The sequence below is a fragment of the Hippopotamus amphibius genome, chromosome 15 (genome assembly GCF_030028045.1).
Source record: "Hippopotamus amphibius kiboko isolate mHipAmp2 chromosome 15, mHipAmp2.hap2, whole genome shotgun sequence".
In the NCBI taxonomy this organism is placed as follows: domain Eukaryota; kingdom Metazoa; phylum Chordata; class Mammalia; order Artiodactyla; family Hippopotamidae; genus Hippopotamus; species Hippopotamus amphibius.
In genome coordinates, this window is record NC_080200.1 from 43,060,565 (window position 1) to 43,077,237 (window position 16,673).

Here is a 16,673-nt window from a genome sequence, read left to right on the forward strand (position 1 = left end):
CCATTGTTTAGCATCATTCATGCTCTGGAGGAGTGAGTCATTTGGCTTTTGGTGCAGTTTTACTTCCTGATCCAAGAACTTGAATACAGGAAAGCTCATGTGGGTGCAAAAAAAAAAAAAAAAATAGTGATGAAAGGTGTAGCTGGTTGGTACTACCTATACCTATATTTTGGACATTCTGTTTTATTGGAACTAGTTGAGTCAGTAGTACTATAGACCCTGAATGAGCACCTTTCCAGAACTAAAATGGCATAGTTGCCTCGGTGTTGTGACAGGTGCTTAGTGTGGGGTCCCCATCCCTGCCAGATTCAGGGTTGGATTTGTGTCTGCTGGACTCTGATGGCTCAAGTAGCTGGATTTAGAATAAAAAAGATTTGGTTCAGCTTGACTTTTCAGTGATTTACAAGCATTTATTGTGTGCCTACTTTTTGCATAGCAGAGCAAAAAGTATTACAGAAATGAGAGTTATAAAAGTAGCCACAGATTTCACTCACTTTGGAGTGATCAGTTTGAGTCTGTAACTGGTGTTAAGGCTGTATAAGCCATGTGAGGAAATTAAGCCGAGTGCCATCTGCTTAACTCACCATCTGCCTGGGCTGTAAGCCTCCATTCTCCATCCCAGTGGTTTTCTTACAGGCTCCTGTGCTATTATTTAAGTATAGTGACTTGCTTACTGATCTGAGTAACTACCACTGTGACCAACACACTGAGTTCTTTCCTCCATCGAACTCTATCCTATAGAGTTGCCATTTGCTTAGAGCACTTAATCTGTGTCAGGCATTGAGCACTTGACACCCTCCCAGCCTTCCCTTAGAAGCCACGAGAGGATAGACTAAATTGCAGCAGAGTTTTCTACCCATTCAGTAGACAATGTTAAGTGTCTTAGTAAGTAACCTTTGGCAGTTGTGCTGAGAAGCCAATGACACAAGAAGAATCATAGATTCAAACATTTGGAATAAGCATAGAAACTCCATCAAATGTTATAGTTTTCCAGCTCTGTTCCAGGGCTTCCAGAAATGTTTGATTCTAATTTCATCTTCAAAAAAAATAATTTAAACTATTTTTAAAGTGCAATAAAACAACAATGCTTACACTCAAAATATAGCATATAGGTTTACTATATCAAAACATACCAAAACATATTTTAACATATCAAAAACCACCAATGCATTAACTTACACAAATTAATTTGGTTTTCCACAGACCTTATAATAAAAGTCTCCCATCAACACAATTTAATTGAGAACTATCCTGAGATTACAGGTCGAGTTGTTCTAAACTGTTATCATTTACAGCTGTTTGTGTGAGTCAAGATTTTTCATTGCTGTGCAAACAAAAAAAAAACCCACAGAAAAAAATTAGACTGTAACTGCCATCCTCATGGATTTCAGAATTTTCTGTTCATCTTAATAGTCTCATTGGATCCCTTTGAACTATTTTTAAGCATTATGTACTTGAACTTACAAAATTTATGCTTAATAAAATCCTGATTTTATCTGCTTTAAGATCTTGTTTGAAAAAAGAAAAATAATTCTTCTGCCTGAAGGGTTTGAGAACTATTAATTTAAATCAACTTACTTTCCAACGTAGGCATTTTCTTTACCACCACTCCTGGCAAAAAAAACAAAAACCAAAGCATCCAAACTCCACTTGATAACATTCATGGAGGCACCAGTGTGAAAAGCTGAAGCTGTCTATACATTTTCTCACTTACCACCATCTCCATCCTCCAGAGATGAAGAAACTTAGTCTCAGAAAGGACAGTAACTTATTCAGGGTTATCGTATCTTATATAATGGAGCTGGAATTGAAGAATAAAGTCTGTTTGATGAAGAAGCCGAGATACTTATGCTGACTAACTTATGTAGATTCTCAGGGACTTGATTAGCCTATGTTAATACAAATGTCTTTACATCCTGCATCCTCTGTTAGGAAATGGCCAGAACCTGATCTTGGTGCCATCACTTTCTTGGAATCTCTCTTCCTTTGTGGATGTTTTTCTCAGAACCCCCAAATAACTCCTCATTAAGGCTAAGTTTTTAGTTGTTGCTTTTAAATATTTCAGCTCTGTTAATGCTTGCTGCCCGTGAGGTTTCCAGCAAATGTGGAGGGTCTGACATGAGGTCAGACCACAGTCTGCTCCTCCTGGGATAGGATCCTTCAGGAACATGTTTAAGGAATTGTTGCAACCGTGTTCCCTAGGAAACAGACTTTGAGACAGACATTAGTATGTGGGTAGTTCAACAGGTGTGGAAAAGAGTGGGGAGGAAGAGGGGTTGGGCAGGGAAAGAAGCTGGGCTGCAGTGCAGTCTCAGCAGGGGGCTTCTCCAGCCCTACGGGAAGCTCTATAGCTGGAAGGACCTTCAGAGTTGCCACAGTTGGGGGGGGGGCAGCCAGTCCTTGAAGCTCCACATGGCCTAGACATTGGGTGTGGTCTGCCCCAGGAAGGAGTGGGTGTCCTTGGGTAAGGAAGCTCTCTTAGACCAAGGTGACAACTGAGGGCCAAGGCTGGCAGCATTCGCAGGAGCTGGACACCTGGGGGCACCTGGGCGCCAAGCATAGATATTATTACAAGAGTACGTGGGATTATTTAGATAGAAACAGCCTTTAAAGAGAGTGTCAGCCTGGGGAGCAACCTGGGAGATCTTCTAGCCAGAAGCTTCTCGTTTCACAGACTAGGACTCCGTGGCTTCAGCAGGGAAAATGATGGAATAATAAGGATGATGTTTGCAGACACCCCGAAGCCACTCACAACCCCCTCGCTTTCCTCTACAAGAGAAGAAGGAAAACTAGAAGACCCACCAACCTGTATTCCAGGGACCTCCAGTTCCAACCAAAGAGATAAAGATGGCAGCCTCACTGGGTCAGGCTTCTGGGAAGGATTTTAACTGGTACTGACCCAGCTGCCCTCAGCCCCCGGCCATTCTGCCTTTCATTCTGCCCTCGTGCTGCCTGGGGTACAGCAATCCTATCACAACCACGCAGAGACAGCTGAGAGGAAGACAGAAGGAGGATAGCCCCTGGATTTCTTGTTATATGGGGAAAAATAAACTCCTATCCACTGAAAACAAGGAAGCAACTTTTTTTTTTTTTTTTGCTGCTTGCCACGAAACTCATTACTGAATGATAATGAGAACAGCTTATGTGAAATTTTTTAATCAATATTTGCTCTATGCAGGCACTTCAGTCAACACTTTATAAGCATTTTTCTAATATTGTCTCCACAAAAAAAACGTACATGGAAATTTAAGTTTTTGACCTAATTCTTATGGATATGCTAATAGATATAGAGAACTGAAGTAACTTCTTAAACTCAGACTATTCAGTAGAGCCAAGAGTTAGCCCAGGCCTGCCTCTGCAGACTAAATGTTAACCATAAAAACAGAGACTGGTATAAGCCATTACCTTAGAACAATGCATTGAATTTTGAATTTTACCTAAGATGATGTTTTAAAAAATAGATGACCAAGGAGCTCTGGAGAAGAAGAGCCCCAACGACTCTTTGTGTTATGACAAATGCTAAGTTTATTAAACTTATATATCTTGCTTTTGAAAATCAATTTTTTAAAATTTAAGTATTATGACAAAATTATTATTGTTTTGTAAACAATTTATATTAAGTTGCAATTCCAAATTTAGTGTCACAGTTCCTAAGCATTTTAAGACAGGACATAAACATGCAGTAAATAGCAAACCTTACTGCATTTTGCCTAGTCTAAAACATCAGTGAAGCGGGTTTAATTCTTTTTTTATTTTATTTTATTTTATTTATTTATTTATTTATTTATTTTATTGGCTGTGTTGGGTCTTTTTTGCTGTGAACAGGCTTTCTTTTTAGTTGTGGTGAGTAGGGGCTACTCTTCGTTGCGATGCGTGGGCTCCTCATTGCCGTGGCTTCTCTTGTTGCGGATCATGGGCTCTAGGCGCATGGGCTTCAGTAGTTGCAGCACATGGGCTCAATAGTTGTGGCTCATGGGCTTTAAAGCGCAGTCTCAATAGTTGTGGCACACGGGCTTAGTTGCTCCACAGCATGTGGTATCTTCCTGGCGCAGGGATCGAACCCTTGTCCCCTGCAATGGCAGGTAGATTCTTAACCACTGCGCCACCTAGGAACCCCGGGTTTAATTCATTTTTAACAATTCTATTCCTGTTTTCATACCTTTCTATGGTTATTGTAGAATATATTAATTTTAATGCCTTCTTATGTTTAGTACATATTTGATATATTTAGAGATTGCAATATTACCTTATCAGAAAGTAAAAGAATTCTATTTTAGACCAGCCAAAGTTACAGAGTTTTGGTAATTATATGACTGATTTTTGGTTGGGTTATTGGTCAGGACTTTTTGTTTTGTGTTTTTTCTCTCGAGCTGATCTGAGCCTAGTCATTAAACTGAGCTTCTTTTTTTTAGGTTAAATGCTACTTAATAACACAAGAAGACACTTTAAGTTATGCCTTTTTGCTTAAGGTTCAGTATTTCTTAAAATCTGGGAGGAGCCGCACACACGCATGCACATCACAGATCTCTTCTGCGTGCCCGTGCCCCAGCATCCCATTGGACTTCACTTACAAGACACAAGTCCAGATGCAGCATTATTAAAGAGTTTTAAGACAGTGACAACAGAGCATTCAACCAAGTGTGAGGCCCTGGGTCACCGCACAGAACTCACACCCAAGGAGCCCTGCCCATCAATGGATTTTAGAAACTGGATTTTTTTTAAATGGTGAAACTCAAATTGCAGTCTACTCACAGAATGTGAAATGCATCCAGACTTTTCCTTGACCTAAGGAGTAATTTTTATCCTTCTTAGCAAGCTTTAGCTTTCGCTTCTAATGATCACTTCATAAGATCCTTATCCAAAAACATTGGGCCGCCCTGTTTCAGCAGAATTGAAAATGCAGCCTTTGATTCAGTGAGTTCATTCAGTTCCCTAAGCTTCCTGTGAGAGGATTAAAAAGATGGTGTGAGGGTAGAGTTCACCAGTCCATTAGTTTTAGAGTTTTCACTTAGCTGAATGGACTGAAAAGTTAGAGGAAAAAAATCACCTGAGCCCAACGAAAGGATGTGTCAGGGCAGATGAGTGTACCTGAGACGGTGAAACACTCAACTCTGTGGATGTTATGGAATCGATGAGGTTGGTATCTGGGACAGAGGCTCTCTGATAGGTGCTGCTCCTCCTGCCTCCTTGTGCAGGGCCCTGTGTCACAGGCCCACCTAGTGACAGACCCAGAGCACCATGAAAGACAGAGGCCAGAGGAAAGGGCAGGGAAGCAGGACTTCAGGACCCGCCTTGTAAGCTGCTCCAATAGCCCTGAACCTTCAATTCACAATGGCTGCTTTCCAGCACAGGGTTCTCCCCAGCCTCAGGCTCACCTGTGGGTCATAGATGTGCAGGTGCTGGGGGTCACAGCAGCGGGTCTGTGTGCTGCTCTTGTTCTTAGCACAGCTTATCTACTAGGTATTCCTAAGACTTACATTCCCAGGAAATCTGTGTTTCTTCCTTGCAGTGTACTTAAGTTAGCCTGTCTAACCTTGAAGGTTGTACTAATCCAGTATCACAGAAGCAAGATGAAGGGACGCCTCGAAATGAGGGCCTCTCTTCGTGGAGGTGTGTCATGACTGTCACAGGGGAAAGAAGACCTGTCCAGTTTTCTTTTTTGAGGGCCAAGACATTATTTAAGAAAGAAATATATGCATCTTATAAAAACTGCAAGTGTATATAATAGAATGAAATAAAAATAACTTCTTCTTAGCCCACCGCACTTAACTTATTCCTCAGAGGCCAGCGTTGTTAACAGCAGGTTTCCATTTGCACACAAATGGACTCATACTTTACCAGTTCTGCAACTTTTTGACACACGGAGCAGAGCACCACGGCATTGCGTCTCACCTCATCCCTCTCAGCAACTGCATAGCCTTCCGCTGTATAAATGCAACTTAATTGATTTGTCCATTTCTTCCTGGATAAACAGTTAATTGCTGCAATGAACATCCTTGACCTCTGTCACTAAGGTCAAGGTTCATTTTTATGACTAAGAGTTAATGATCTCTTAGGATCGAGTTGATCTCTTTGCCACTTGGTCCAAAAGTTTCTCCCTAACAGTGTTGATCACTGCCATGTCTGTTAATTAGTAAACTTGCGTTAAGAGCCTTTTCTGGGGGTAATGATCTGCTAGGATTCATTGGGAAAGGTTAATGGTGACAACTAACACATTAAAAACAACTCTCCTATGCCAGATACCTTGTTAGAGGCTTCAATGTGCTCTCCTCTGATAGCCGCCTCTGCGCAGAGACCGAGAAGGCCTTGAGCAGGGCAGGGAATCTGTGAATCTAATTCCAAAGCTCCTGTGAAGGAGAGCCCCCCGGGCTGTGCTCACTTCCACCCCTCCTGTGCTTTTCAGTCCTCTCCAACGTGGGTCCTAACTCCTCCTCCTCACAGTGTGCTGGCCAGTAGTAGCCGATCGGTGCGCAGATGACTAAGATGCCCTTGAGGATGTGGCAGGTTGGTTGAGGGGCCTGTAAAATCCATGATCTTGGCAGCGTAGAGCTGTGAGGACCTCAGTAGGCATGGTAGGAGTGGAACAGCTTTAAACCAGGTCCACAGTCGCAGAAAAGGAAAGTCGCGGAACCACCTACTGACCTAGCAGGACGTAGAATTCTTTCTGCTAAACTGACAAGACAGCAATTGTTTAGAAGATAGTAAAATAAAGCATGAAATCAGTGCAGAATTGATTAGAAATGGCATAGTGGAATCATCTGAAGGAGAAGAGGATATTTCAGGAAAGATTCGTATATGTGTGGGAAAGAGAATTGAGCCAGCGTTACAAAACACAGATCTTTTGACTGCGCTGGGGAAGATTGGAATGATAGAAGCGTAGCTTATGGGGCAACTTCAAGGAGTTTTAGAGTTCACCAGGCCATGATAAGGTGAAATTAGCAACCATAACCACGGTCATCTGTCCAGTACTAACTGTGACCAGGTACCATGCTGAGTGCTTGACATTCAGTCTCTATCTTAACCCTCAATTACCCTGCAAGGTAGGTATTATTATCCCTGTTTTTCAGATGAGGAAACTGGGTCACAGAAAGGTTAAGTAACTTTCTCCAGGTAATATTAGACTTTCAGGAGCTAGAAGTTATACATCTGCTGTCTGTAGAAGTAACGGCTCCAGAGGCTAGTAATTCTCACTATATTTAAGTGAAAGATTATTAAAATGGAGTCCAGAGGGTCTTCTACCAAGTTTGCTTCTCAGACGTGATTCACAAATAAACGAATTGCCTAATAACACGAAGAGTGGTTACTTTTAATATCTCATCAAAGCATTTGTTTTTTGTTAAAAATAATTCTGTGCCTGTAGGTTGGGGGTTAATAGAGTGAGCTCTAAGCTAAACCATCAGCTTTTACTCTGCCACTCATACTGTGAGATCTTGGAAAACTTAATCTCTCTGTGCCTAAATTTTGTCTTCTAAATGGGGAAAATAAAAGAACTAACATCGTAGGGTGGTTGTGATTGTTAAAATGAGATAAGATAACCACTGCAAAGCACAAGAAGATCTGGGAAATAATGTCCAAGTACCATTGGCTGTTATTTTAACAAGCAAAATTCCCGTTAACTCACTAAATAAACAAGACCGGCAAAAGGCTCTGGATAGTTTTATCCTTCAGGGAGTAAGTCAAACAGCACAAGCCTGAGGGAACAAAACTAAGGCAAACATTGGAACTTTACCATTCTGGAATTCAGCTCGATGCTTGCCTTCAGATGGGGGTTTCCTTGCTGCAAGGACCCATTTTTACAACCCTGAGAGTGAGTGCCTTCTTACATTTTGCTCCCTCAGGCACCTCTAGTCCCAGCCCTCCTCAGCAACCTGGAAGGGACAATTCCTTTAGAAAAGTTCAGAATTATTTAGGGCTGCTTCACCTTTTTGCTTTATGTGTCCAAATACAAAATCTCAAATCTAAATTCTAAAGCTCGCATCAAAGCCTTATTTAAAAGTGTTTCCTCCGCCTCCATCCTTCTACTCGATAGCCTGATGTTTCCTGAAATGATTCCCTGGGCTCAGCACACCTGGATGGATGTTCTCGTCTCTCTCAGAGCAGAATTGCTCCCAGGTGGCTCCCTCTAAGTGCTTCTATTCCAGTTCAGGCAGTGACAGAGCTAATCATGCTGCCAGGAGTGAAGATTTACAGTAATCCTGAGTCAATGCCTTGTCCCCGGCGTCCAAGGGCCCTTTTCCGTTAGCACTTTGTGGAGGGATCTCTCCAACTCATTTTGACTTTGTTCATCTTCTCAGACAACTTATCTACTGCCCTTGATATAAATCAGTTGGTATTCTTTATGTGTTTTTACCTTTCTCTTTTAAGTTTTGAACAGATGCTTTAGAAACTCTGACTCAAGTTCCTACAGATTTTCAGTGTTTGAGCTTTTACTCTTAGTTGTACTTGTGTAAGTTATACACTTTTATGAGGGTGAGTCAAAAATTATCCGCACTCCGGTTATATTAATCTTCTGTTGGCTGCACTGTCATATCAGCGCTTGGTGTTCAAGGCTACTGTCTCCCCAGTCCCTGCTGTGCAGGTGTGAACATGTTACATCGGTTCATTTGTAACTAGAGTGCAAGCAAAAACGGATGCCCCACTTGTGATGTGCACGAAAGAAGAGCAGCGTGCAGTGATTTGTTTTTTGTGGTCTGAGGGTGTGCACGTCCACACACTTCTGCCCACAGTGTTGACACCCTGCAAAAACTTCATTTTGAGGTGTTAAAGCATCCTCCCTGTAGTCCTGATCTTGCTGCATCGGACTTTCATCTGTTTGGTCCCCTGAAAGCAGCCCTACGAGGATGAAGTGAAGACAGCAGTGCATTCGTGGCTCGCAGCTCAGCCTAAAACTTTTTTAAATGAGGGAATACGAAAGCTTGTTGACAGATGGGCAAAGTGTATTGAAAAGCAAGGAGGTTATGTCGAAAATTGATGTATTTGTCTTTTCTAAAATTTAATTGAAATAAATTCTACAGCCAGAGTGCAGCTAATTTTTAACTCACCTTCCTATTTCTTTACCACATGGAATACTGCATGCTCGAGCAGCCATACCTAGAGCTGTGCACTCTGGCCTTGCATTTGGGGCCCATCCACACTGAAGTGCGTCCAAAGCAAATGGCCTTATGGCCGGTCTCACTGAGCCCTCAGCTGGTTACACTGCCAAGAAACTACCAGCCCTCCCCTCAATAAACAGACCCAGAAGAGATCCTGAAAGGATCTTTCTGAAGAGGATATTCTCAAATTTTTCACTTAAAACAAGACATAACATTCAAAGAAAATTAACTATTTCAATTCTTCTTATCACATACATGTATACCTATTAAAATTTTTAGGGCAATTTATGTTTTAAAAGTTATCTTTTTTTCTGGTTATTCTAAGTACCTAGGTATAGATACACATTTTATTAAGTAAATCTTTAGGACAATTCTATGCAGGAGACCGCTCACAGGGGAACAGAAAATTGAACCTTAGAATGGATTCGATGCAAGACCCAGCATGATGGGATGGACCACTGTGATAAGCAAGTTGGCTGCTGCTTTAGCAAAAAAGCAGATCTTTTGTTTCCATGTGGTTGTAAACCTGTGACCAAGGACTTCTTGGACTTGAGAACAAGGGAGAATATTAGTTGGCGGTGGTTTGTGATAGTGGCAGTGGGCTTAGTAACGAGCTGGCCTCCCGGGAGCATCTCCCCTGGTGGTCTGCTTACTTCACTGCAAACAGCAAGCAAGCGTCATGCTGTCTGGAGTCCTGCATCTCTGGTTGCTATGACTTATTTTCTAGGTTAACCCCAGATGCTCAGTGCTTTATTTATTTATTTTTTTGTTATTTAAATTCATTTATTTATTTTTATTTTTTTTAATAAATTTATTTATTTGTTTATTGTCTGTGTTGGGTCTTCGATGCTGCACACGGGCTTTCTCTAGTTGTGGTGAGCAGGGGCTATTCTTCATTGCGGTGCACGGGCTCCTCATTGTGGTAGCTTCTCTTGTGGAGCACAGGCTCTAGGCGTGTGGGCTTCAGTAGTTGCAGCACACAGGCTCAATAGTTGTGGCTCAAGGGTTCTAGAGCACAGGCTCAGTAGTCGTGGCATACGGGCTTAGTTGCTCCACGGCATGTGGGATCTTCCTGGAGCAGGGATCGAATCCCAGGTCCCCTGCATTGGCAGGTGGATTCTTAACCACTGTGCCACCAGTGAAGTCCAGTCGGTGCCTTATTTTTATAAGCACTGTTCAACATTGGATTGAAAGGTCTCATTGTTGGTAACAAAAGGCATAGCATTTTAAAGCAATCTTCCCAATTTAATTTGTTGTAAAACGCTTTAAAAGGAGAAGCCTGCATTACAGCATGTGTCACAGAAATGTAAAGGATGGGAATCTCCAGAGGAAGGACATTTGGGGGGTCATACATACAAAATCCTGGGGGACGGGTGCTGAGCTAGAAAGATAACTTGCGAGGATTTGTCTCTTTTTCACTTCAGCACATCCTTGTGAGCTCTACTGCAGACCGACAGATGGCCAGTTTTCCGAGAAAATGCAGGATGCAGTCATGGACGGTACCCCTTGCTTTGAAGGCAGCAACAGCAGAAATGTCTGTATTAATGGCATATGTAAGGTATTGGGTATGTTTCTTTAATCAACAACTTTATAATATCATGATTTTTGTTAATTTGGGAAGTCAGATGTTCTAATCTTTGCTTTCATGCTATTTGCATGTGGTCTGGTATTTTTATATGGTTTGTGAGACAAGACTTTTCTCTGTTCATCAAAATCACGGTTAGAAGCTGAATGTCCTCCCGCTGTCATCTTCATTTCGTGACCTGTTGATGTGCTGTGTGATATTATTTTAGGCGTGGAGCTGGGTCAAATGGAAGAAGAACCAAATTAGAAGAGGAATTATCAGGAAAAGGCAACTGGGATTATTTCAGTGGCATTGAATTATTTGTTGGTTACTTGCCAACAGAGTTGTTAAATTTGAGGAAAAACTGAAGTTAATAATTGTGTAGCGTTTTTCACAAAGCATTTTGACATTTCATTCTCCATCGATCACCAGTGTGATCTTCTTAGGAAGAGAGATGGCAGGTCTTCTGGTTTCTATTTAACTTTTTCACATTGACTCCATTAAGAAAAACTCTGCCTTCATATAAATTACTTAGATCTGATTTTTTTTTTTGATCTGATTTTTTAATGCTTTATTTGTATGAACACTGAAGAATTTCTCCCCATTGCTCATGCTCTGTTTTGCAAGGAACTAATGAACAAGTTTTATGATCCAACACTCAGGCATAAATCTCAGTTTAAAGAGAAGCCGTTTTTAATCACCAGAAAAAAAAAAACTATATAAAAATACTCAATTAACTACTAATAAAGCATAATGGCTTAGTGTTCAGGCTCTAGAATTTGAACCCCGTGTCACTATTTCCTAGCTGTATAACTCTATACATCTTTCTAAGACGCAGTTATCTTTGGTAAAATTGGGATATTAACATATCTTCTTAGATTCAATAAGGTCATATGGATTAAACCCTTAACAGAGCCCCTGGCACACAATAAAGTCTTAATATATTTTATTTGTTTTTGCAAAGAATTGTCACAGTTTTTTCCACTGGACCAAACTGTCACCATGAAAATCTCCTGCCCGTAAATGGTCAGCACCCTGGGAAGGTGAATTTATCACCTTGTAGTTGCTGATGGACTTATCCCAGTAGCAACAGAGGCACAGGAGGCATCATGATGACTCCCAGGACTGAGTGAGCTAAGAACAAGCCACAACCAGACTCTAAATTGGAAAGAGCTCAGGCAGAATTCTCTTCCTGACACGCCAGTTACCCTTGTAACTAAAAAGAACCAAAAATAATTAATATGTTTTAGATTAGATCTGTTCCCTAGAGTGGGAAAAAGTTTATTTAGTTAATTTAGGCTCATACAGCCCCATCGCCATTTAATGCAGTGGTTCTCAGGCCTGGTTGCCTATTAGAATCAGCTGGAGAGCTTCTAAAACCTACCGATGTCTGGCTCTAGCTCCACCCTAGTAATTCAGAATTGCTGCGATTTGGGGCCTGGGCACTGGTATTTTTAAAACTCCTCAGGTGATTGCCATATGCTGTTAGGGTAGAGAACTTTAGTCACCAAGAAATGAATGTGATGCTAAAATTATCTTTTAGACCTAAATACATTTGCATGCATAGAAACAGGATCTTTACCTTGTGATGGAAAGAAACAAAAACAGGTATTTTGAACGAAACGTAAGAGGTCTTGGATGTCTCTCTTAAAACCAATTAAGTCAGCTTAATAGAATAAGCCAGAATCTCTCAGCTTGCCTTTTTGTTTCTGGAAACCAGTAAAGGCCTTTTAGAAGCTTTAATTACTCACTTTCTGTCTACACCACACTGAGCTAAGTTTTTAAGCTGAAAAATTATGTCAAATGAAATTTACCTTAATAGCCTAAATACAGTTTCCCTTTTAAAGATCCAGATTGTAGTTATTTTCAGCTTTTTTAGTCTTCTTATTCATTTACCACAGTTTTTTCAAAGGGAATTGAACATGCATTGAAATAAAAAGTTACACCATCAGAAAAAAATGTATACAGTGTCAAATTCTTCGTCTTTGTGGATATGAAAATGTTTGCTTATATTCATATAAATACTCATTATATTTGCTTACGCTCACATACATAGATGTCTGTCTTGAAACTGGGATATTTGCCGACAGTTTGACATGTTAGATTTGCAGATTTTGTTGTCCCCCCTCCCTTTCTTCTTTGGTAACCATAAGTTTGTTTTCTATGTCTGTGGATCCGTCTGTGTTTTGTAAATAAATTCCTCTGTATCACAGTTTTAGATTCCACATATAAGTGATATCATGTGATATGTGTCCCTCTCAGTCTTACTTCACTTGGTATGACAATCTCTAGGTCTATCCATGTTGCTGCAAGTGGCATTATTTCATTGTTTTGTGTTCTGAGTAATATTGCATTGTGCATATACACCAGATCTTCTTTATCTATTCACCTGTCAGTGAACATTTAGGTGGCTTCCATGTCTTGGCTATTGTAAATAGTGCTGCTGTGAACATTGGGGTGCATGTGTCTTTTTGATTTAGAGTTTTCTCTGGATATATGCTCAGGACTGGGATTGCTGGATCATATGGTACTTCTGTTTTTAGTTTTTAAGGAACCCCATACTGTTCTTCATAGTGGTTGTACCAATTTACATTCCCACCAACAGTTTAGGAGGGTTTCCTTTTCTCCACACCCTCTCCAGCATTTATTATTTACAGACTTTTTGATGATGGCCATTCTGACCAGTGTGAGGTGGTACCTCATTGTAGTTTTGATTTGCATTTCTCTAATAATTAGCGATGTTGAGCACCTTTTCATGTGTCTGTTGGCCATCTGTATGTCTTCTTTTGAGAACTGTCTGTTTAGCTCTTCTGCCCATTTTTTTATTGTTTGTTTGTTTTTTTATATATTGAGCTGTATAGGCTGTTTGTATATTTTGGAAATTCAGCCCTTGGTTGCATCATTCGCAAATATTTTCTCCCATTTCATAGGTTGTCTTTTCATTTTGTTTATGGTTTCCTTTGCTTTGCAAAAGCTTGTAAGCTTAATTAGGTCCCATTTGTTTATTTTTGCTCTTGTTTCCATTACTTTAGGAGATGGGTCCAAAATAATATTGCTGTGATTTATGTCAGAGAGTGTTCTGCCTAAGTTTTCCTCTAGTATTTTTAGAGTATCTCGTGTTACACTTAGGTCTTTAATCCATTTTGAGTTTATTTTTATGTATGGTGTTAGAGAATGTTCTAATTTCATTCTTTTACACGTACCTGTCTAATTTTCCCAGCACCAATTATTGAAGAGACTGTTTTCTCCCCCATTGTATATTCTTGCCTCCTTTGTCATAGATTAATTGACCATAAATGCATGGGTTTATTTCTGGGCTTTCTATCCTCTGAACTCCTAAGCTTTTTTATCACAGATACAAATTTAAATGATGACATTTCAGGCTATCAGCCATTTTTAATCACAAGTATGACATGGAATAAGCTTTTAAATAAATGAGCAGATATTCCCACCCCTCTTCCAACTGTCCCAGCTCTGCAGTCTTACCTGCTGTCCTAAGACAGGCTGCTAACCATCCAGCTTGCTCACCCCTTTCTCTCGGTAACCAGTGCTTGGACCTTCAGTTCTTTCACTCGTCCCTTTTCTCCCAGTCAACGTAGCTTTGGCTTCGTTACCTTCCCAAACAGCCTAGGTGCTCTGAACTGTTGCCAGCCCTTAGACTTCTCCGCTTAGCCTTCCGTCAACCTCTTACCCCAGGACCCTGATTCTGAGCAGCCCAACCACAGTGATTTTTTGTTCTTACAGTCAGTCTATCTACTGTACACTTCTTAAAATAATAATTCAACTTTGTGAATTCGTGCCCTTACAAAGTGAATGTCTTCAACCCCACCTGAGTCCTTAGCCTTTCCTGACAATCTTCCTACCTGTCCTAAGTTAGCTCCCCTTCTCATTGCTCTCAGAAACTGTCCTGAACCTTCTTTGTTCTCTCTTAAGGCTATTTTGGCCATCTCAGTGATTGGCTGAACACCCCAAAATCAATTTTTCTGGGGCAGATGTCTCTCCAGAAGGTCAGATCCTATCTCTTGGCCCTCAAAATTATGGTGATGAAAGCGTTATTGCTCTTGTCCCATTTATTAAAGGACAATATCATTTACCTGTTCTTCTCAGTTAAGCATAACTGGCCTTATCTTCACAATAAAGTTTCATTAGCTGGGAATGAATCTTATCTTGGAACCAGGCATTCTTCCAGTCTCTACCTTTGGCAAGTGACTGTAGAAAGAAATGATGACATTCTCAGTGGCTTAGGTCAAGACACCAGTTGATATATCAGTCCTCAGTTACTTGAGAATTTACTAAGTAAAAGAGTAAACCTCATAAGGAAGAAATGAGAATTGTTAAGAATACATATTACTTATTCACTCATGTAGGGCTAAAAGCCTAGTGAAAGATTGGAACCTGATTTCTCTAAGTGATACTCAAGATAGGATGCTCCTCAGTTCAAATGACAGGGTCTAGAATTGATGATACACTTCTGCATGGGAAAGCGAATAGTCATCAGAATAAAGAGGCCACTTACAGAATGGGAGAAAATATTTGCAAACCATATATACGATAAGGGGTTAATATCTAAAATATATGAGAATCTCCTACAACTCAATAGCAGAAAAACAAATAACCTGATTTAAAAATGAGCAAAAGACTTGAATAGACATTTCTCCAAAGAAGATACACAGATGGCCAACAGGTATATGAAAAGGTGCTCAACATCATTAAACACAGAGAAATGCAAGTGTAACTCATGAGGGATCACCTCATACCTGTTAGGATGGCTATTACCAAAACACAAAAGGCAACAGGTATTGGTGTGGATGTGGAGAAATTGGAAACCTGTGCACTGTTGCTGGGAATGTACAGTGGTGCAGCCACTGTGGAAAACAGTATGGAGATTTCTCAAAAAATTAAAAAATATTTATTTTAATTAATGAATAAATTTATATTTAATGTTTGATTACATTAAAATAATTTTAATTAAATTTAAATATTTTATTTTAATTAAATTTAAATATGTGATTAATTAAATTTAAAATACTTAAATATTACCATATGACCCACCAATCCCAGTTCAGAGTATATACACAAAAGAATGCAATCAGAATCTTGAAGTGATGTCTGTACTCCCATATTCATAGCAACATTAGTCACACTAGCCAAGATACAGATGGAAACAACCCAAATGTTCATCAACAAATGGATAAAGAAAGTGGGGTATATACATACCATGGAATATTATTCAACTTTAAAAAAGAAGGAAATCTTGACATTTGACAACATGGATGAGCCTGGAGAACATTATGTTAAATGAAACAAGTCAGTCGCAAGTGCTACAAGATTCCACTTACATGAGAATCTACATAGTTAAACTCATTGAGGCAGAGAAGAGAATGGTGGTTGCCAAGGGAAAAATGGAGAGCTGCTGTTCAACGGATATAAAGTTTCATTTATGCAGGACAAATAAGTCCTAGAGCTGTACCGTACAATGCACTGCCTGTGGTTAACAACACAGTATTGTGCCCTTAAAAATTTGTGAAGAGGGTAGATCTCCCCTTGAGTGTTCTTAACACACACACAAGAAAAGGGACACAAGGAAACTTTGGGAGCTGATGAATATGTCTGTTGCCTTGATTGTGGCGATGGTTTCACAGGTATTTGTGAGTCCAGACTCATCAAATTGCAAAATTAAATATGTGTAGTATTTTACATAACAGCTGCACCCCGAAGAAAGCTGTTTTTTAAAGAAAGAAATAATGATAGGAAATTAAAGTGGTTTTCTTTTTTAGAAAAGAAATGCAGCCTGTTGGGGTGGTGGTCTGGCATCCTAAGAGTCCCATTGGAGGAGGGCCATACTGGAGTCCTTGTTCGCATTTGGTAGCATCAACAGAGGCCCCCTCTGATCCTGCTGAAGGCAGAAAGACAGAATTGTTGTGGCCCTGTTGCCCGGGCACAGGACGTGGAAGAGAGGGATGTCTGTTCATTTTCGCCTGAGAGCCTCATGTTTTATGTGTAGCAAGGAGGATGGG

General features: G+C 40.3%; 1 protein-coding gene across 1 annotated transcript in view; it reads left to right on the plus strand.

The window, feature by feature from the left end:
- Window positions 1-16,673, plus strand: part of ADAMTS12 (ADAM metallopeptidase with thrombospondin type 1 motif 12) — a 341,068-nt gene that overhangs the window by 227,978 nt on the left and 96,417 nt on the right. Inside the window, exon 13 of the mRNA XM_057710080.1 lies at window positions 10,517-10,650. Within this exon, the coding sequence (XP_057566063.1) occupies window positions 10,517-10,650 (134 nt within the window). The remainder of the gene's footprint in view (window positions 1-10,516; window positions 10,651-16,673) is intronic.